The sequence below is a fragment of the Lynx rufus genome, unplaced genomic scaffold (genome assembly GCF_022079265.1).
Source record: "Lynx rufus isolate CCGP_SWC_20201006 ecotype Redwood Valley unplaced genomic scaffold, mLynRuf1.p SCAF_12, whole genome shotgun sequence".
Lineage (NCBI taxonomy): Eukaryota > Metazoa > Chordata > Mammalia > Carnivora > Felidae > Lynx > Lynx rufus.
In genome coordinates this window covers 66,155,749-66,177,274 of record NW_025814826.1, presented here as the reverse complement: position 1 = coordinate 66,177,274, position 21,526 = coordinate 66,155,749, and the positions used below count along the sequence as shown (strand labels likewise).

Sequence of the window (21,526 nt, the reverse complement as noted above, 5' to 3'; positions counted from 1 at the left end):
GTGACGTCACGCAAGACGACACTTCTGAAGATGCGTTGTTGTTTCAAGGCGACGGGAACAGTTCGGATTCGGGTCTGATGTCCACCCCTTTCTGCCTCTCAGGTGCGACAGACACTGCTCGTTTACCCCGGGGGCCGGCAATCGCCTGCCGTGAAGGGCCCGGCCGCTGTGGGCCTTCCAGCCTCCATCACAACCACTTGGCTCGGTGCTGCAGCTGGAAAGCAGCCACAGGCTGTCGTAAACGAGTGGGTGTGGACGTACGCCCATAAAACCTTCCTCACAGAGACAGCCATGGCCCACGGGCTCCAGTTTGTACTGGTCTGTGCCAAATAAACCAGTGGGCATAAAATCAGACGGCTGGTCCGAAAGTCAGAGCGTTACAACCTCGGAACGGACCCGGCCCTCCTTCCTGCCGCAGACGGAAAGACTCCCTCCGCGTTCACGGTCTCGGCCCCCCACCCCCCAGTGCCTGGGAGCTTCTCTCACAGAGGGCAGCGCCCCCCTCATGGACGGTCTGCTCTAGGGGGGGCGCCCGCAGTCCCAGTGACGATCGTGGGCTGTGCCGCCCCCTGCGGCCCCTCCACTGCCCCGTTCGTCTCTGCCCGCTGCGTTGTGCTTTTCCTGTCCTTTCCTCCCATCTGCACAGCACAGACCTCTGTCCCCGTGTGTCCTCCATCTGTGCCTCTGTCTGTGCTGTTCTTCGTGACCCTGAAGTCCTACCTTGGTGTGAGCAAAGCTACCAATCTGGCCCAAAGTAAGTGAAAACACAAAACTCCCTGGGCTGTAAAGCTAAGTCTGTGGGGGTTGGGGAGGGGGGCGGGGGGGGTTCCACGTGCCCCCTGCCAAGACCCTAGTCCTGAGAAGTGGCGGGCGGGGGGGGGGGGGTCGTCAGGAGCAAGGCGTGCCCGGAAGACCCGACTCGGACCTACGTCCAGCCCCGGCCCCTCCACGGCGGCCCCTCCACACCGGCCAGTCGCCGGGTCACGCGAACCACAGCATCCGACCCAACCGGTGCTCCCGGGACCGCGCCTGAGCCCCTGGGCGTTAACACGGCCGTGCGCGGAGCAGACGGCCCATCCCCGGACCTTGTGGTCATCGGCCAGCTTCTTCCCGGCCCACATCTCCTTCACCATCAAGTGCCACACGTCACACTCCGTCTTAAGATTAGCTTCAAAGACTTCTTTCTTGGATGCCGTCTTAATCTTCAAAGTGGGTATTCGCAGAAGCAGAAAGGCTACCGTGGTACTTCTGACTTCCTAAGGAGGCAGAAAAAAGGAGAGGCTGGTCAGTGAGATGTCCCCTCCCAGGAACGCTGGGGTCAGGGAGGGGAGCCGGCGGAGCGGACGTTACGGAGCGGCGGCCGGAAGGTCCCTGCTGTCCTGTCCCTGCGCTCAGGGCTGAGGGCACCTGCCGGCTGAAGGTCGGCCTGGGGGCGGGGAGGGGGGCAGAGCTGGGACAGGGCAGGAGCGGAGCGGGGAGGCCCTGAGGTGACCGGAGGCTGGCGTCTGAGAGCTCGCGGGCCACAGGCCCTGTCCTCTCATGCAACTTGTGAGTTTACTTCTGAGCACCACACGTTCTCCTGCACATTACACGTGCACACGAAGGGACTCGTCTGCAGGTTCACACGTGGTCCGTTCTGCCTCCTTACGAGCTTCTCATTCCCTGCCATTCCGGGAGGAAGTCTGTGGAGGCAGGTGGCGGCTGGAGGACAGACAGAGGCGGGGCCCACGGCCGGCACCCACCACGGCTGCCTCTCCTGGCGCGGGACGGTTCGGGAGCGGGATCAACACGTGTCACGAGCCTCTCGAAAATACACGTGAGACATCAGATGAGCGCCACTGAGCGTCCCCGTGGGGGAGGCGACCACCTTTACGACCGAGGGGCTCTCACAGCTAGCAAACAGCAGGGGCTGGCGGGCCGCGCTCTCACCTCTATGTCCCTGAAGGTGGAGATCTCCACGTAGCCCGGCCTTCCTTCGGTTAGGAGGAACAGGCGCTTCTGGGTCATGGCGATCTTGCCCACGCCGCGATTTGTCTTGACCGAGCTCGACAGCTTGTAGACACACTCGTTCTTATCCAGGTGTTCCATCACCGACGAAGGCAGACTGACCTCCTGGGCCTCCGCCTCGGCCTCCTTCCAGCAGTTGTAGAAATCTTTGAATGTTTCCGGGTCAATCTGTTTCTGGTGTCCTTTGGTAAAGAAAAGAGATCTCAGGGCCACTCCGCGAAGGCGAGTGCGGCCAGGACTTTGACTTCCCCTTAAGAAGCCGTGCACTACCCACACCGGGCAGCAGGTGGCGCCGGCACGCAGGTCTCCGAGCCCCAGCGCCCTTGCTAAGGCGGCCCATCGCCCTCTCCAGCCCCCCAGCCCAGGGATGGGGCCTGCCAGGTGGTCACAGCAACTCTCGGGACGCCCTTCTTCGGGTGGCAAAGCCCCGGGTCACCACTAGAACTGGCGGCAGCTATCCCGGGGCCTGCGGGGAGCCGGTCCTCAGACGAAACGAGCACAAAGAGACCGGGTCCCTGGTGATGCGCCCAAACCACAGGATCGAGCCTGGCCTGAAGCCAGCCCCATCTCAGTCACGTGAACAAATACATTTGATGATTCGTAACCAAGATGAACTCAAGTGACCTAGTAACCTTTCTAAATGTCCACCGTTCGCGGGCTCCGGAGGCAGAGAGAGACCCGAGTCTGGAGCCCAGCTCCGGGGGCTGGTGCTGTGACTCTAAGCTGTCAAAGGGGGTGCCTGCTTCTCTGCAGGGTGGAAATGGGGCCCCCCACCCCCACTGCGCCCCGGCTGCTAAGAGGCCGGGTCCGTTCTCATCCTGAGGTGTTCCTGGGGCTGTTCCTGCCCCGCTGGGTTCGGCCCCGTCGCCGCATCCTGGACCTGCACGTTCCCCTCTGCCCTCGCGCCCTGCAGAGGCACGAGCTGCCCCCGGCCTCGCGGCCTGCTTCCCTGGGCGCCCAGCACGCCCTACGGCGCGAGGAGCAGCTCCGTGTCTCTTGTTCAAACACTCCGGCGTTCCTCGCCTACGCCAGGCCCCAAGTTCCTCCGGGCTTGGGCCCCTCCTCCCCTTCCCGCCCCCACGTTCCAGTCATACCCGCCTATTTCCCCAAACGGGCCCCGTCTGCACACGCTGCTCCAGGGTGCTCGGAACAGAAAACTCCTACGCGTGCTTCAAGACCCGGCTGAAACGTCTCACGCGCTCCCGTCCCTGAGAAGGCAGTCATTTGGCCGGGCAGCCGCCGGGCCGCACGCCCATCCCCCCACGGCAGGGCCGCGCTTAACGGCACTTGCCGTGTCCCACCTCCCGTTTTATCCTTCCGGCCACCTCGGGAGGCAGGCACTGGTCTCAGGCCGTTCACAAATCGGGAAACTGAGGCACGGGAGGAGAGCCCTCGCCGGCAGAGGTCAGCGTGGGGCCGGGACCCGTGGCCGGGCCGACGCCACCCGGCCTTGTGTGTTGGCCGCCGTGCCTCCTGCCGACGCCCCACTCGGGAGCGCAGGGAACGTGTCCTCCCTGGCCGGCCCCGCCGGGGGCCCATCTGAAGTGGACAAAAGACGTGGGCAAGCGCGAGAGCCCCCGCACAACCACGTCCCTCTCCGGCTCCGTAACAGCGTCAGGGTGATGGTCCCCGGGGAATCTGAGATCACGGTGGACGGGGTGGGGGAGGGGCGGCCCAGGCCCCGGCACACAGCGAGAACTGCTGATGTCACCGGAACCGAGACCCGGAACGTCAGGCCCTCACACCTCCGCGAGGTGCGGGCGCCAGAATATTCAGGAGACCAACGCCGCCGGGAGGCAGGGCTCTGCCCGGGCTGACTGTTCTTCCCTTTGCTCATCGCTCTTTTCCGATCGGCCCACGAGGGCTGGGACCACTCACGTGTGTGTTCAAAACCTTATAGCCACTGGAGCAAGACAGCTAGACAGCAGGGATCTGTGCGTGCTCGTGTAATTTTCAAAAAAGACCTCACCGAAGCAAACGAACCCAAGGTACCCACGTGTCCCCGGGCGGCCGGGGGCTGGAGGTCTCTGCCTGGGCCGTGGCTGCCGACCGCGCAAAACTGCCCACGGTCCTGCTTCCGCCGCAGGCTCAGCGCGGCCGCCTCTGGGACACATGGGTCTACGCTGCCCGCTGCTTCTGAGCGCCGTCATCAGACGCATCTGCTGTTCTCACTGCACGTCAGAAAACATTGAGTGCAAGCAGCTGAGCAAGGAACCCGTTACTTTACGAGAGACTCCTGAACCTCGGGAGCCTGGGGCCAAGGGCCCTCTTCCTTCCATCACTCAGGACACATCCTCCTGCTGTCCGGGCCCCAGCCGAGTCGCTGGGCCACGCGGCGCAAAGTGCGCGTCACCAGAACCCGGAACGGCTTCCTCTCGCGGGCAGACGTGGCACCAGGGCTCCACGACAGACCCCGGGACCCCGACGGCCGGAGGGCGGAGAGCCCAGGCGGCTCCAACTCTCCTCGGACACCACGCCCTCCGGGGCCGTGGCACCGCTGGATGCTCACACCCTGGCTGCCGCGCACGTCTGTGAACTCCACGCACACCCACCGTGCACACCCCGGCCGCCACGAGCTCCCGTGGCTATTGCGCGCGCCCACGCAGCAGATCACGCGTTCTCTCTCTGTCTCCAGTTCCGCACAGAAGCGCCTACTGCTCACTCCTGTGCCCTCACCCACACGCATCTCCCGGTGGAGGCGGCCGCCGGGGCCCAAGCTCCCGCACAGCCGAGCTGAAGGCGGCACACATCAGCCTCCCTGCCCCGGGCCCCTCAGGAGCAGCTGCTGCGGTGTGCAAGTTACTGGTCTTGCAGTATGAACACCACACTGGAAACGTCTACTAGAGTCGAACGATAAAATAGTGACAATAACCTAAACAAAGTCTCAGATGTATCGTTACGCTGCACGAGTTCATTCCAAGACAGCAACATCCAGCTCGGACTTAATAAAGCTTTTCTTTTTTTTTTTTAACGTTTTTATTTATTTATTTATTTATTTACTTACGTTTATTTATTTTTGAGACAGAGAGAGACAGAGCATGAACGGGGGAGGGGCAGAGAGAGAGAGAGACACAGAATTGGAAGCAGGCTCCAGGCTCTGAGCCATCAGCCCAGAGCCTGACACGGGGCTCAAACTCATGGACTGCGAGATTGTGACCTGAGCTGAAGTCGGACGCTTAACCGACTGAGCCACCCATGCGCCCCTAACGTTTATTTATTTTTGACAGAGAGAGAGAGACAGAGCATGAGCAGGGGAGGGGCAGAGAGTGAGGGAGACACAGAATCGGAAGCAGGCTCCAGGCTCTGAGCTGTCGGCACAGAGCCCGACAGGGGGTTTGAACTCACAGACTGCGAGATCATGACCTGAGCCGAAGTCGGATGCTTAACCGACTGAGCCACCCAGGCGCCCCAATAAGCTTTTCTAACGCATGGGTCGTTAAGCAAAAACACACGCTTGGTGCTGCCCCACAGTCCCTCACACATCCCAGAACCAGGACGGTTAAATGGGCTGTTTCGCCACGTGAATGGAACCAAGGTGACAACAGGGCCACCGACACCCCCCATCGGCGTGACCCACGTCTGCTGATGCCCCCCCAGCCGTCCTCCGTATCCCTGCAGCATAAGTCTGGGAACACCAGACGCTCTCCACACGTCCAGCCACAAAACCATGCTTCCCAGGCGGCTACGCGCAGGGACACGCTGCTGGCCAGAGGCGGTGACAGCTGGGGAGATGGACCCTCTTCGTCCGCCAGGAGAACAGTGCTGCCCAGGCCATCGCTGTCACGTGCCGTGAAGCAACAAGGCCACGTGCAGGTGCTGCACAGTGACGTCGAGGAGCCGCCGGGCGCTCTGGACGCCTCGCTCCCCGGGAGAAAGAGCCCCCAGTGGCCGCGCGCCCCTGTGTTCAGGCCTGGCAGCTGACCGGGCTGGCCCTGGCGTCCTCGTGAAGGCCCCGCAAAGGGAAGGGGCAGGGTGTCCCTGGGGAGGCGCTGAGTCACGGGGGCCCCCGAGCACTGCTGCCCAGGGCTCTCCGCGAGGACCTGTCTCCCCCGGTCACGGCTCACCGCCCCCCACCCCCCGGGCGGTCACCCCACAGGTGTCTCCCGCGTGCCCAGCGAGATGGCTCCAACGTGCCTGCCCGTGGAGGCCCCCCCCCCCCCGAGACCAGGAGGAGAAGCTGCCGGGCCTGCGTGGGGGGCGGGGGCCCGAGGTGCTCCCACACCGTGAGGGAACAAGGAGCGCCTGGTACGGAAACACAGATGGAGAAAGAAGGCACCGGGATGGCTCCCTAGCGAACGCTCCTCCAGCCGGCAGAACATCTGAGTCTGACCCCGGTGCTGCCCGGGAGGTGGGCGGTGGGGGTCTCAGGGGGTGCGGCCCGGGCTTCTCCACACACCCTGGGGAGACCCGTCCACAGCCACATCAGGAACCAGGCACGGTGACGCTCACCATGTCCGTATTTGGAAAAGTAAAACGACAGGATGCCACCCGACGGCCAGACAGACAAGGGCCCCGCGCTCTATTCCTGCGACACGGCCGCCGGGCGCTCAAGTAACACGCGCACGCCAACACAGGAAAGTTCTGGAAAGTTCTGGAAACACGCTGTGGAGGAGCAGAGTGACTGCAGACTGACACAGCAGGACACAAGTCACCCGTCCTTGAAAACCACACAAAGCCCAGGTCCCGCTTTCAGACACGCGTGTTCCCAGTAAACACGCAAGAACGTGGTCAGACAGGAAGGCTCCGGCTGGGGACAGGTCCCTCTAAGGAGGGAAAGACAGAACGGACAGCTGCGGTCAGCGTGGACAAGGCAGCGCTCCCGGAAGGGGGGATGATGCCGCGCCGTCTGCATCACCGGGCATGCGTGCAGGGTTCCCACTGACGGCAGAATCGCACACGGTGAGCGGTTCCCCGGGACGGGGGGACCCTGAGGGGGCGGCCAGCTCTCCAGTCACACTGCCCTACCCCCAAAGATCAGGGACAGGCCAGCCCCTCCTGGTCCTGTAGGTGCCCAGATGGGGAAGAGGCCTCACCCCACGGGGTCACAGCACTGTGAGCAGACCGTCCTGGCGTGTTTAAATCCAGGCCGCGGCCGTCCTCTTACCTACAGTCAACGCCTCGAACAGTCGGTTTATGATGTTGGTGTCCTTCACGATGCCCGACTCCTGGACCCTCTTCACGAAGTCGTCCAGCTGCATGTGCTTCTTCGGCAGCTCGAAGTTTTTCACACGGTCGTCCGGCTTGGGGGCCTCCCCGGGCTTGTCCACGACCTCGCTGATGAGGCGTCGCAGCTCGGGCACCCGCTCGGCCTGGGCGCGCTCGGGGCCCGACATGGACTCCACCGTCCTCCGGACGAGATCGGCCGGGAAGATCCTTATGTCTGTCTTGTACAGACTCTGGAAATCCAAGAGGGCGTCCAGCAGCTGCCCCTGCATCAGGTGGACGGCCCCCCGGAGATAGAAGTACCTGGCCAGCAGCACGGAGTTGTCGGGGGCCAGCAGGCTCATGGCCTTGCTCAGCAGGCCCACGCAGTCGGAGTAGTAGGCCTGAACGCACTGGCTCACCAGCGGGAAGTGGATCTCCGGGACCTTGAAGGAGCACGTCGCCTTGGGGGTCACGCTCGGAACTAGAGCGAAGAGAGAAGGAGCAGGTCATCAGCAGAGCCCGAAACCGTCGTGTCCCTGCCATCCTGTCCAGGTCGTTCCTGGGCCTCGGGTACAACGTAAGGCAAGAACCCTCGTGCCTCTTCCAGAAAGCTCCACGTACCCCCGAGCCGAACGAGGGGCTCCCACTCTGCATCCACGGCACCCTGGGAACACGGAACGCTTTCATCCGCTGAGACTTCAGCGCTAAGTCAAAGCTTTGGTAGACAGTCTTTATCGGAGGGCCCGACTGACAACCTGAGCCAAGACGCACAGCCAGGCAGCACTAGGCCCCGTGCGACTGTTTCCTTTGCCTCGGTGGCAACTCTGTGCGATGGCCACCGTCCTCGCCCCCGTCTTACAGACGTGTAAGCTGAGGCCCCCCTCGTTCCAGGTACACAGCTTCTAAACGCCAGAGCCAGGCCTCATCCAGCTGTGTCTCACACCAGTTGCTTCACTGGATGTCACCTAAGGGCCTCACAGGTGGCACCGGGGCCACGGCAAGGCCAGTCCCGCAGGGAGGCCGCTCACCCTGGGGAGGTGGGGTCTCGGCCACGAAGCCTGCAGGGCGGGGAGGAGCCAGAAAGGGTAGGGGGGCTCCAGGTGAAGGTTCAGAGGCCGGAACGCCTTCCCGCAGCGGAGGGAGCACGGCCAGGGGTGAGAAGCGTCACCGGGTTTTCCGCAGGAGGAACTACGGGCCCAGAGGGGTGACGTACCCTGCCTGTGGTCGCACAGCCAGGAAGCCGCCGCGAGGGGACTCAGACCAGCAGGCACCTCAGGAATGCTTCGCTGTCACTGAGGACTTTCTGCTTAAACACACGCCCCCGCCCCCCGACGCCAGCTGGGCGTGCGGCACACGCATCGGGAGGGGCCGGCAGGGCCCCCGCGGCTCACGGCGCCTGGCCTCACCCAGCCTCTCCCGGAACCGCGTGGAGAGCGGCCCTGAGCGCGAAGAACCGAGGCGTACGTGGCACCTCCTCACACGGAGTAAGACACGGGCTCGCACACGTGGCCTACGGCAGCTTACACCCCGCCGAAAGCCCAGCTGACGCCGGGGGCCGTGCACGGCCTGCCTCAGAGACGGAGCCGCGGCCTCTCTCGGCACCGACGGGCTCTTGCTGTCCCTCCGCCCGGAACATGTCACCGGGGCGGCCCGGCCTCGCCAGCCATTCCCGTCTCTGCTGGAACGTGGCTTCCGCACCCGGGCCCCCTTCCCGTCCCCCCTTCCCGTCCCCGACGCTGCTCCCTTCGTGCCGTGACAGCACGCGCCCCGATGTTATGCGTTCATCTTTTCCCAGGAGCCCCGCGCCACGGGGGTGGGGGCGCCGGGTCCCTCGCGTCCCCCGGATCTGGAGGGGGCGTGGTGCTCACCAGGGCCCAACAGTCGTGACCGTCAGGCGTGCATATGTGTAAATGTGTATTCTGTACGCACACACGTGTACGCACACAGACACGCAGGCGAGCACGTACGTGGAAGTCCCCCAACCGTGTGGAACTGCCATGATAGCAGTGCAACTGGGGAGCGGAAAATACAGGCAAGAAACCATCTTCCAGAATGAGTGCGGTTTGCAAAACAAATATTTCAAACAAGTAAACTGCTAAAAAAAAAAAAAAAAAAAACCCACCCACAAAACCCATCCCCTGCCACGGGGACAGGCTCCAGCTGTGTGCACAGACCTGCCACATCGGCCCCGGGGACGGGGGACTCATCACCACACGGGCCGGGTCACACCGTCGGCCCCAGGGACGGGGGACACGTGACCGCGCGCAGGCCGGGTCACCACCTGTGCTGCTGCTCCTGGAGCCCTCGGAGTCCATCTTCCGGAGCGACGAGTTCCGGGCGGGCAGCTCGGGCACCGCGATGTCCCGCAGGTTGGGCATGCTGACCACCATGCGCCGGTGAGTGACGTGCAGGGACGACGAGTTTCGGGAGGCCATCTTCTCGATGGTCGGTCTTCGGGGACTCGGCAGCATCCCGCTTAACCTGCGGTTGGAAAAAGCAACCACGCCTTACGGACACGAGCGCGTCCGAAGAGTGGGTCTCCACGCCCGCACATCTGCGGCGCGCGCGCGGCCCCGGCCCGGTATTCCCGCACGCACGCGGGAAGCGGTGGCAGCGTCTGAGTCTCCCCAGTGCAGTGAGAGGCGGGGGGACGGACGGGACCCCCAGAGAGACACAACACACGCGGTGTCTGCGGGGGGGCAGGAATAGCGTGGGGCGGCGGCGACGCGGACCCCGAGGGGCACACGCGCATCAGCTGCGCTCGGCGTACCCCCCTCCCCCCAAACAGAAGCGCGTGGGGACGTGCCCTACGTAAGTTTCTAAAGTGTGAGATTTTCCGGCCGAATTTATCGTTCATCCACCCAAGTAACTGCACGCGGCTGGGGCACCTGGGTCCCCAGAGTCATGCACCCACACCAGAGACCGCACCTGTCCTCGTCCGACTGCGTGTCGAGGTCCATCTGGGCGAAGGCGTCCATCCTTCTGCTGAGCCGGGCTTTAAGGAAAGAGTGAAACATGTAGGTATCCAGAACCTGAAACAGACCACAGGGGGCCAGTCACCACCGCGATCGCGGCCCCCCGCTGTGCCGCCGACGTGTGGGGCAGCCTGCCCACCTCCCCACCCCCCCACCCTGGCTCCCTGGACACAAGCTCCTGAGCGGGTAGCTTTCTTCACTTGTCCCCACCTGCAAGGCTCACCCTCCGGATCCCCACAGGGCTGCCTGAAAGGATCGCCACTCTTTATGTTTGAAAAATCACCAAAAGTTCAAAAACCCAACCATCTTCCTCCCACGACAGCAAGAGCCAGCGTCCTCTGGCCGTCGATTCCAGGTCTCTGGGGACCGGGGCCCCCTCCCCACAGCAAGTGCACCGTCTGGCACCGGCCCGTGGCTCCCACCACCCGGCTGCTGGTCTCTCACCGGAGAAGGTGACCCTCCAGCAGCCCGTCCCTGTCCCCACCCTGCCCCCTGCTGTGGGTGACCGGCCCGCAGGTGACGAGGCTCAGGCCCATCGGCCACTGCCAGCCCGGCCCAGCAATAGGAGGGCCGCAGGCGCGCAGGCCCGTGGGGAAGGTGCCGGAAACCCCACGTGCAAAAAGCCCACAGGAGAGTGACGGCAGGGAGCGGGCGTGTGGAGGGATGGGAGGTGGCAGTGTGGCTCACGGGGACTCCTGCCACCCTCTGGGAGCCGACAGAGCGAGGAGGCGATGGCAGAGCGCTGGGCCCGGGCGCCCTGTGACAGCTGTGACCCGGCTTTGCTCTGGCCCCACACGCGTCCCTGGCTTCTCCCTGTGCTCCTCTGTGGCACCTTTCGCGAAGGAGTCTCATGCGGGCACCATCTTTTTTCTTTTAATTTTTTTTTAAAGTTCTTTTATTTAGAGAGACACAGAGAGAGACTGAGAATCCCAAGTAGGCTCCGTGCTGTCACCGCGGAGCCCGACACGGGGCTCGACCTCACGATCCTGGACCAGGACCTGAACCGAGATCAAGAGTCAGAAGCTCCACCGACTGAACTGCCCAGGCGCCCCTCGCGTGGGCAGCGTCCTGTGGGCCCCTCAGGCCAGGCTCTGTGCCCCGGGGAGGGTGTGCAGAGGCTGCTGACAGCTGGGGTCCCCGCGGACGGGGGAGCACCGAGTGTGTCCGGCAATCGTCAGAGCAGACACGGAGGGCGCGGGCAGGGCCCAGAGAGAGGCAGAGGCCGCCAGCCGGCCGACGTGAACGGCTACCGTGTGGACCTCGGTCACAAGAAGAGCCGAGGCTCGGGAACCAGGCTCGGGCGTCCCCTCCCGCCACAGGCTGGACGGCGAGCCGCTGAGAGAGGCAGCCTCGCTTCCTGCCCGGGGCTCAGGGCTGAGGCAGCCGGGAATCCCTACGGAGCCCGGAGTGGGGGGCAGCTCTGCAGAGACTTCTGGAAGCCTGCACAGGGGCCCGCCCTGGAGGGCAAAGCACATGGAATTAGGCAAAGGAGGACCACGGAAGCTGAAGGGCCACGGGAGACCTGCTCAGGGAGCGCCTGAGCGTGGGCCCCTCCGTGGCCGGGGCACCAGCACCTGGCGGGGGAGGGACACCAGCCCCGGGAGAAGGCCGCCCCCACCCACCTGGAAAGCGGGAGAACACCAAGATCAGCACCAGCTGTGCCACCGGCCACAACGAAGCCCCAAATACGACGCTGCGTAATAGGCAAGAACGGAGGCGCCCCCAAAAGCTTTAACAGGTGGGCACAAAACCCCGGTGCTGCCTCCCACCCCCCACCCGGGCTGCAGCGGCCCCTCGGATCGGAGCCGTCGGCGACGGAGAGGTCTCGATCCGGACCGAGGAAGCGGTGTCCGGGCACACGCGTCTGTCGGGATTGATCACCCTCTCTCTACACTTACACGGGGTGCATTTCACGACAGGTGAACTGCACTCCAAAAAGCGGATTAAGAAAGTAAGAGATGGCCACAGGGAAACCACGGTAAAGCAAGCTTCCTGTCAAAACTATCAATAAAATACTCACAGACGCTTTTGAGAAAACGTATTTTGAAAAATGTTCTGAGTGGAGAGAGGCCCCCAAGCCCCACGTGCTCCTTACCTGCTTGTAGAACTGCTGGTCTCCCGGAGCTCTGGTTTTGAGAAACTCCTCGCTGTTGAACACTCTGTGCTCATAATTTAAGTGATTCTTCACCTCCCTGAGAAAGAGAAGGTGGTCTGAGCGTGGAAACGCTTATAAATGTGTGAAAAAGTCGTCACTACTGGGGCACCTGGGTGGCTCAGTCGCTTAAGCGTCCGACTTCAGCTCAGGTCACGATCGCGAGGTCTGTGCGTTCGAGCCCCACATCCGGCTCTGTGCTGACAGCTCAGAGGCTGGAGACTCATTCGGATTCTGTGTCTCCCTCTCGCTCTCTGCCCCTCCCCCACTCACGCTCTGTGTCTCTCTCAAAAATAAACATTAAAAAAAATTTTTTAGGTTATCCCTATTACACAACACACAAAATGACCAGACATACATCCTGTGCAAGCTCTGTCCTGTAGAAAGAGGGTTCTGGCCCCCAGAAGGGCTGGGCTTGGGTGTGCCCGCTACTGAGGCTGTCCATTACTTCCAGCACGGCTTCTCTCTGCACGGAGGGACCCTCACTGTTCTCGCCCCCTTGGGGCCCCCTGTTCCCTATGCAGACGGCACGGCCACCGGTACCTGCCGTGGACCCTGAGGGGGAGGCCCAAGGAGGGCGGGCAGACTCTCTGAGCACAAACACCCACGACCTCCCCCAGCTAAAGTAACCGCCTACACATGGGATCGATGCTCTCACAGGCCGTATTCCGTATGTAGGACACTCAATGCTCTCCTTCCGTGGTGAGGGAAGAGTCACGTAAGAGAAATAAAGTCTGATCATCCGTATCCAAATTGTCTGCTTTTTTATGAATCCATCAAGATTGTAAAGTGTCAAAAAAACAAAAACAAAAACAAAAAACCTTGCTCATGACATATTTCGTTTTAAAAGAACAAAAGGAGGGGCTCCTGGGGGGCTCAGTCGGTTAAGCACCTCACTTGGACTCAGGTCATAATCTCACAGTTTGTGGGTTCGAGCCCCACATCGGGCTCTGTGCCGACAGAGTGGAACCTGCTTGGGATTCTCTCTCCCTCTGTCTCTGCCCCTCCCTGACTTGTACTTTCTCTCTCAAAAAACTTAAAGAATTTTTTTTAAATCTAGAAAAGATATAAAAGAACAAAAGGAAAATAATGTATTTGTGTGCACACAAATTACACTGCTTTGAGCAGAGATAACACAACCTGTCTACAATACGCTGTCCCATTTTTTCCCAATAAGTTCTGTGTCTTATGGAAATATATGCATTTGAAGAACACAACCATTAAATAACAATCACAGAGCACAGTCAAGGCAGCAGGCTCTGGCCTAAACCCCTCCCGGGTGGAGGGTCCATCTGGACGCCTCTGCTCCTGCAGGGCTGGGGACAAAGCTAGCGACAGATCCTGAGTGCCTGTGCCCGGGGGGTGGGCTTCGTTCCTGCAGTGACCCAAGTGTCCCCACCCTGGGCTGGCCCCGAGCCCTCAGCCAGCACAATCCCGCACGGGCGGTCATGGTCCCCGGGAAAAAACAGGCCTGCTGACCCTGCCGGGGTGTGATCCCGCGGTAGGGCCACCGGGGCGGGGCCCGATCCCGACTCTGCCGCCTCCCACACGGAGGGAGAGCTGGTGGCGCCCCCCACAGACATGGGAGGGGTCCCACTACCTGAAGATGCTGACGAGCAGCTGTAGGGCCACCTGCTGCAGCTGGTAGTTGAGTCCCTGCTGCCAGGCCCGCCTGCGGGCGCGCCCCTCGTTCAGGTCTGTGCTGGCGCCCAGGTGGGCGAGGTCCAGGTCGTGGTGCAGCTGAAGGCTCTGGACCCTGGGAAGGAGCAGAGGGACGCTGAGCACAGCTCACACTCCTTACGGGCAGGGGTGGGGGGGACACTCAGGAAGGGGGTTTACCCTCCCCCCCAGGTGCACCAACACTCTTCGGATGCCCAGAAGAGCCGGCAGTAACTTCGGGGAGGGATCACTAAAAATACACCCCCGGAGAGCTCACCTCTGCACACAAGCAGCTCGTTGTTCAGACCCCACGGAGGCCCTGACTGTGCACACTGTTACCCAAGCCGGAGCCTCCCCTCCCCCGGCCCCGCCTGCCAGGGGCACCAGCTCCCCAGCCCCACACCTTCCCCGCGCCCGGCCTGGGGGGATCGGTGCACCAGGGTCCTGGGTGTCACCGCTCTCGGCCCGTGGGCCGTCAGCACATTCACAACCCCGGCCTCCCCAGCACCGTCAAGGCCGCAGCGCTGGAAACCAGCGGGCAAATCTGCGGTTCGCACACAAAATGAACACGCCCGACGCACGTTCCGCCCCCCCCCCCACTTCCTTCCTGAGCGCCTCCTGCGTGCCGGGCTGCGTGCTGACCACAGACAAAGCTCCAGGGTGGGGCTGGCATTCGAGTGGGAAGAAACAGAAAAACAGAAGAATGCACCCCAGATATGAGGTCACGGGAGGTCAGGGAGGTGAGGAGAGGGATCAGAGAACGAAGGCTAGAAAACAGCCCGTTTGGTGGCTGGAGAAGAGCGCTCGAGGACCCCGGACCTGAAAGCTGAAAGGTGAAAAGCCAGACAGGCACGAGCGGCCCTGAACGGGTGGGGAGCACCCAACCCCTGGAGACCCCACAGGAGCCCGTGGGGCTGAGGCAGGGGCGGGGCGGGCTGAGACCAGGTCTGAGCGGTCAGCAGGGCCGGGGCGGGTCGGGGAGCGCCCTGGGTCCGCCCCGAGAGCGATGAGAAGCCGCCGCTGGAGACGGACGTCCCGGCCCCGCAAACCCCGGCCGACCGGTCAGGTAACCACCACCTGGAAGGCGTCGGCACCTTCACACACGTGCCAGCGACCACACGCGACTCGGCCCCCGTTACGAGGCAGTCTCCCCTGGCTGAGGCCACAGGAGACACCGCACCCCACCACTGCGGGGTCTGGCCAAGCAGAAGGCCACCCGCTGCGTGTATTCTAGAATTCTGACACCACCACACGCCACACGGCTGAGGGCGAGAACCCCATCCCACTGGGGGGTGCTCCACCCCAGCGTACACTGGAGACACAGCACCAGGCCCTGGCGCCCATCCCTGCTAAAATGTCTGACTCGGATGATCAGGCAAAAGTGAACGATTAGAAACGATCATCAGTACACAAATCCGGCCCGGTGTGGGGCATCCCAGGGGTGCCGAATACCTATCTGCTGGGGGAGGGAGGGAAGGAAAGAGGAGGGAAGGGAGGAGGGAAGGAGGAAAGGGAGGAGGGAAGGAGGGAAGGGAGGAGGAGGGGAGGAGGGAAGGGAGGAGGAGGGGAGGAGGGAAGGAAGGAGGAAAGGAGGGAAGGAAGGAGGAGGGAAGGAGGGAAGGAAGGAGGAAAGGAGGGAAGGAACCTCAAAGGTCACAGGCACATGACTGGGGCACACAGAGAGGGTGGGGAGGCTTCCTGGGGGGTGGGACCATCACCTGACCGTGGGGCCATTGGTATTCTGAAAAGATCTGAATAAGGACGAATGACTTCTGTTTTAAAACATTCACAAACAGGGGCATCTGGGTGGCTCAGTCAGTTAGGGTCCAACTCTTGATTCTGGCTCAGGTCATGATCTCATGGTTCATGAGTTTGACCCCCACCTCGCGCTCTGCTCCGAAAGCGCAGAACCTGCTTGGGAGTCTCTCCCTCCGCCCCTCCCCCACTCGTGCTCACTTGCACAGGTGCACTCTCTCTCTCAAAATAAACTAACTTTAAAGTAAGGAAATAAATACATAGATAAGATATTCACAAACAATTTCCAAACTGTGATGACAAAAAAACATCGATCTGTAACATAAGACGGAGAAGAAACTCAGAACTGGCAAACACAGCTCTGGAACAAAGACGTTTCCAAGCACACGGCGGAAATTCCCACCTTTACCTCTGAATAAACGTCTGTGCCGCCAGGAGAGGGATGTCGGGAACATCGATGTCCTCGTCATTAGAGTAGGTGACGCTCCCGTTGTCGATATTTATCAGAATTAAACCATCAGCTTCCTGTGAGTGTGTAAAAATTGATGTAAGCATCTGAACTTGTAGATACCTTCAGAAACACAAAAACACATCTGTGTTCACTAAGATAGTGAATTACTTAAATTACCATATTTAATACGTACACAGAGTCTTACGTCGTCTCCACCAAAAAATGTAGGCTAGACCGTGAGTTATGTTAACAAGCTAAATCTGATTAAACACGCGCAGTCTGAGTCAAGATTCCACACGTGTCGTTATCAGGCTTTCACCTGCCCTGGTGCAAACACTCTGCGGCTACTTCAGGAGCCTGGAGAGAACATTCCAGAACTCCACCCCTCGTAGGAATGGAGTGTGGGTGGGGTTCCGGGCTCCGTGACCACACACACTTGGAGTTTCTGAAATATGTGTCTGAGTTCCTTGTAAAGGCCTCATCTGTGACAAGATGCACAACCCTGAGTCACGCCCCAGGGTCCCGAATCCCCGAAAGGCGGTGCCGGAGTCTCTGAAGGCCCTGCTCCTCGGGTCGCATCTGGGCCCAGCCTCCTGATGCCCACGTCGGTGACACGTGAGGCCCGAAGGAAGCTGTCCAGACACGGACACAGTGCCCTTTGTGAGCATTAATGCAGGTCACGGCACAGATGCGTGACAGGACCGTCACGGGACCGCTTCCAAGACCCCAGCCCCACAGAGGAGAACGTCCAGACACAAAACACGCTCTTCAGGCAAGAGCTGCTGCTTGTCCCGAAACCTTCCAGAGCAAGTAAATGCCTAAATGGGCTTCCTTCACGAATGCTGACTGTGTTAGGTCAACGTGCCAACCAAGTTTCCCTCCGAAGGGTCTGAAACAAGATGGCTTTTCCCCTAATGACAAAAAAAAAGCAACGCATTTCAAACTTCAGAGCGTGGATTTTTTTTCCCGTCATTTGCAAGGCAGACTGGGTGACGTTTCCCCCCGTTCCTTCCACGAAGGTCCGAATGGTCTTCTCCCAAAGTGTGTTTGTGGCTTGGTGAGTCACTGGCTTTGGCAAGAACGTGGCGAGAACCCGGCTCCTCCCTGGGCTGAACACAGCGCCTACCACCTTCCTGGGATTCACTCCAGAACGTTCCAAGTAAAGCAGGGCAGCGGGGCCCCACCTGATGAGGGCTGGAGACGGGAAGGGACCCGTGGCGTCGCCCTGACCTTTCTCCGTGTCTGCGCACACTCAGGAAGCCCCAGAACAGTCACGGGAAAGCGACCCCGAGCAGACTGCCAGCAAGCACACGAAGGTGCGCACGGTATCAGTCACCAGGGAAACGCACGTCCCAGCCAGACACCGCTTCACGCTCGCCAGGGTGGCTACAAGCACAGGCACGGGGACGGGGGCTGGTGAGGAGGGCAGAAAGTCGGAGCCCCTACGTTGCCGCTGCACAACACACAGTCTGGGCTCTTCTCGAACGGCCAGTTCGCGTGTGACCCCGCCTTCCCAGCCTACGCGGCACGTACCCGAGCCGAGTGAGGCGCGTACAGCTGTGCACGGACGTTCACGACAGCCAAGAGGAGAAAGAACACGTGCGTCAACCGACGGAGGGGTGAGCGGACTGTCGTGATGTTCACACAAGGGGCCCTGTCCTGTGGCAAGAATAGCGTCCGGCTGCCGGCGACAGCGTGGATGAACCTGAAACGGCTGTGCTGGGCGAGGGGAGCCACGAAAGGCCTCACGCGGACATGAAACCAGGTGGAAGGGGACAGAAGGCAGGTGGTGGCGGCCAGGGGCAGGCGGAGGACAGCACGGGGGGACGCTGAGGCACCCAGGGCTTCTCCACGGGAGATGAAAAGGTCCAAAATTAGCTGGCACGAAGCCACTGAATTGTACGCGGTCATCGGGTAAACCTCGTGGTGAATGAATTTTACCTGAATAAAGGCGTTTTACAAAACCGAACCCGCCCTTCCTGCTGACGACACCACGACGTTCATTCCAAACCCGTGAGGTCAGCTCACTTAACGTACGTTGTTAAGCACCTGCTGTATGCCGAGTCCTGTTCTATTGGCTCCTTTGACCCTGGCCGTAATAACGCGGCCAGCACTCTCAGTGTCATTTATGACCAGGACACGAAAGGGCGCAATGCTCGGTCACGGCTCAGGCAGAGCGAGTGAACGGCCACCGGATCCAGCAAGGCCCGCCCGCCCGCCGCCACCGTGAACCACACGCTGCGTGTGCAGGCGTCCACGGCAAGGGGGTCCGCGGCACGACCAACGGCAGACGCGGGGCAGTCGCACTGCCGGCTGTGGCGAGCGGAGCCCAGGCGTGTGCCGGGCGGGCGCGGGAGGGTCCCGGCTCACAGCCCCGCCCGGGAGGACGTGACCGCCTCAGAGGCGAGGAAACTGAGGCGCGGCAAAGGCGAGCACGTCACCGGACGCCGCAAAACCAGAAGGCGGCCACGGCCAGGCGGGTGCCCGCGCTCTCCTGGCCGTTCGGCGGGAAGCCATCGAGCCCTGGGGATTTAAGCGGCCTCACGAGGGACACGGGGTCCCAGCATACCCAGGATACCACGGCCCCGAACGCACCCCGAGGCCCGCGAGCGACAGCACGCCGTGCGTGTGGCGCCCAGAGCACACCCCGGGGCCGGGGGTGACGGCCACCCCCCGCCCCCGGGGCCGGTGTGTCCGGCCCGCCCCGGGGGCACTCCCAGAGCCGCCCGTGTGTCCCCGCAGGGGCGACCGGCTGACGGTGGAGGCCTGACCTTGCTGACTTCTTGGAAGTGGTCCAGGTGGCAGCCCATGAGGAAGGACGTGGGCGCCATGACGAAGTCCAGCATCTGGCCCGACAGGATGGGCACGAAGGTGTGCTGCCACTGCAGGGGGTGCAGGTAGGCGAGGAAGCACTCGGCCACCAGGGCCAGCAGAGCCCAGCTGGACGAGAAGAACACGATGCGCTGCTCCGTCAGCAGGCATGTCAGGATCTGCGGGGACCGACCGCACCGTGAGCACAGCCCCGCCGGGCGCCACGCGCCCACCGCGACCGGGCGGAGTCGCTTTCCCGGCCCCCGCCCCCTCCCCCACCGGGGCCCCTCGAACTCCGCCCCGTCGGCTTGAAGCGAAACGACGAGCCTTCCCAGGGCTCTGCGGGACGAGGCCCACGCAGCGGGGGGGCGCCCTGGGTCCGGAGGGTCGCGTACCTGCAGCACCTGCTCGGGCCTGAAGCACAGCAAGGGCAGGTGAAGGTCCAGGTCGACGACCGGGCTCTCGGGGTCCGCCCGGGAGGGAAACACGATCTGCAGCGGCTTCATGTTGAACACCTGCGGCGACCACGTTCCCCGATTAGTCCAGCGGCCGCTCCCGGCGGAGGCCGAACCCACCGAAACCCTCCGCTGCGGCTCCGGGCGTGCGCGTTAGGCTACGTTTGGGGGGGCTCACGCTGTCACCTCACGTGTCGCAGAACGCCAGAGCCGTCCAGAGACACAGGACCGCTGCTAAAGGCTCACGGGTGAATCGGGTACTTGGCGTCTCTTTCAGCCAAGGTTCCCCAAGCGCTCCCGTTAACGAGCAACCCGCCCGTTGGCAGCGACGGGCCGACACCCAGATGGCCCCCCAATGATGGCCCCCCACGCAAGTTCTAAGTCAAGCATGTCCGGGTTAATCTTAGCTAGTACACGTTTTTCTTATCATTCGGGTCACTGCAGATTACAAATTCTCCCAGGATCTTCTATTTAGTTGTCAAAGCTCCTTGAAGACCTGTAATTCAAGAAACTGTTGAGAAAGACTCTATTTTTCCAAACGATATTATCTTAAGATAACACCTCAGTTCAAATTCCCTACACGCAGACGCCCCTTCTACGTTAACAGGCGTGGCAGATGGAAGGGGAAAGTAGGGGCACCGTAGGGGCTCCTCCACCAAGGGGCCTTCCTGCCCGATGACAAGTTCGTTCCTGACTGTGGGTGTCAGCCTCGAGGGCGGGTGTCTGGGAGACGCTGGGGCCACCCGTGCCCCCGCAGCCCCCCAAACGCACAGAACGGAGAGGCCAGAGTGCAAGCAGTGGTGGGAAAGAACACGGAGAGAAGCAGCATGGAATCTGAGGAAAGAGAAGCTCCGACCAGGCAAAGCGTGGAAGGATGAGAAATGGAGCAACGCGGAAGACCAGGTGCAGAGAAGGTTCCAGAACAAATGTCCACAATCCACACCAAGTGAACACTCGTGTGAGAAACCCGCGGGTGGCGCGTCTGCTAGGGCCTCCTGACAACGCCGTCTTGTCACCCTGCCTGCCTTCCTGTCACCGACTGGTCCATGGAAGCAAAATGCGTGACTTGTGTGGACAGGAACACCCTCTTCATTTGGGACGAGTGAAAGCAGAGTTAAGTGCTCCAAGTCGTGGGGGCGCCTGGGTGGCTCAGCTAGTTGAGCATCCGACCCTTGGGTTTCAGCTGAGCTCCTGACCTCGTGGTTTGTGGGTTCGAGCCCCACATCAGGCCCCACGTGGACCGTGCCGAGCCTGCTTGGGACTCTCTCCCTCTCTCTCTCTCTCTCTCCCTGTACCTCCCGCCTTGCTCTCTCTCTCTCTCAAAATAAATAAACTTATTTTTAAAAATGCTCTAAGTCACAATGAACTATTAATAATTGTAAAGTGTACGGGAAAAACCCCCTCAAGTATTTCAAACAATAATTGTGTCAGCCAGCTTCCCAGCGACAGAGTACAACTAGACACAAACGCTGGGGATTCTACCAGAGACGTCGCTCAGCCCCCGGGACGTGTCCGCTGCCGTGCCAGTGACCTTACGGCACGTAAGACCCGCACCCGGGCAGCTGGGTGCTGTCACCCCACCCACCTCGCAGGTGAAGGAACAGAGGAAGGAAAGACATCTCAGGAAAAGGTTTGCCAAATTTCAGCGTGACCGGAGCCCCAGAGAAACACCAGGTTCCTTCCACACACGAAGCGACACAGGGAGTGAGTCTGTCAAGTTCAGTGGGAGGAAAAGCCACATCTCACTGCACGTCTGGTAACGCCCGTGATCTGCGAGCCCGTAAAATCAGACCCGCTGGTGAGCGCAGAAGCGGCGGGGGGCCCAGGGACGCAGGGCTCCCGGGGGCCGGGCTGCACTCAGGCCGGTGGTCCAGGCGCCGTCCGAGGGGGGCACAGACCAGACGTGCCCCAGCCCCAGAGTAACGGGAAACTGCACCAGGCGCCCACACACTCGGCTCAAAACACAAGATCTACAGCTGAGCACGAGCTGCAGGGCCTCTAAATGGACCTCCGCTCGCAGTGGGTTCTGGAAAATACTGCCGAATCGGCTCCCGGCCTCCATGGACTGCTCGCATTTCCCCAGAACTAGGAACAGTCACGGTGCCTCAACACTCCC

General features: G+C 61.7%; 1 protein-coding gene across 7 annotated transcripts in view; it reads right to left on the bottom strand.

Moving 5' to 3' along the window:
* DENND3 (DENN domain containing 3) overlaps positions 1-21,526 on the bottom strand; it is a 53,259-nt gene that overhangs the window by 17,167 nt on the left and 14,566 nt on the right. For 6 of the 7 annotated variants that reach the window (XM_047074247.1, XM_047074248.1, XM_047074250.1 and 3 more), the window contains 10 exons: positions 19,351-19,470; positions 18,916-19,134; positions 16,103-16,218; positions 13,880-14,035; positions 12,223-12,319; positions 10,081-10,184; positions 9,434-9,633; positions 7,112-7,633; positions 1,930-2,189; positions 1,086-1,256 (listed from right to left, as the gene is read on the bottom strand). In XM_047074247.1, the coding sequence (XP_046930203.1) occupies positions 1,086-1,256; positions 1,930-2,189; positions 7,112-7,633; positions 9,434-9,633; positions 10,081-10,184; positions 12,223-12,319; positions 13,880-14,035; positions 16,103-16,218; positions 18,916-19,134; positions 19,351-19,470 (1,965 nt within the window). The remainder of the gene's footprint in view (positions 1-1,085; positions 1,257-1,929; positions 2,190-7,111; positions 7,634-9,433; positions 9,634-10,080; positions 10,185-12,222; positions 12,320-13,879; positions 14,036-16,102; positions 16,219-18,915; positions 19,135-19,350; positions 19,471-21,526) is intronic. The other variant, XM_047074249.1, reaches the window with a different exon arrangement.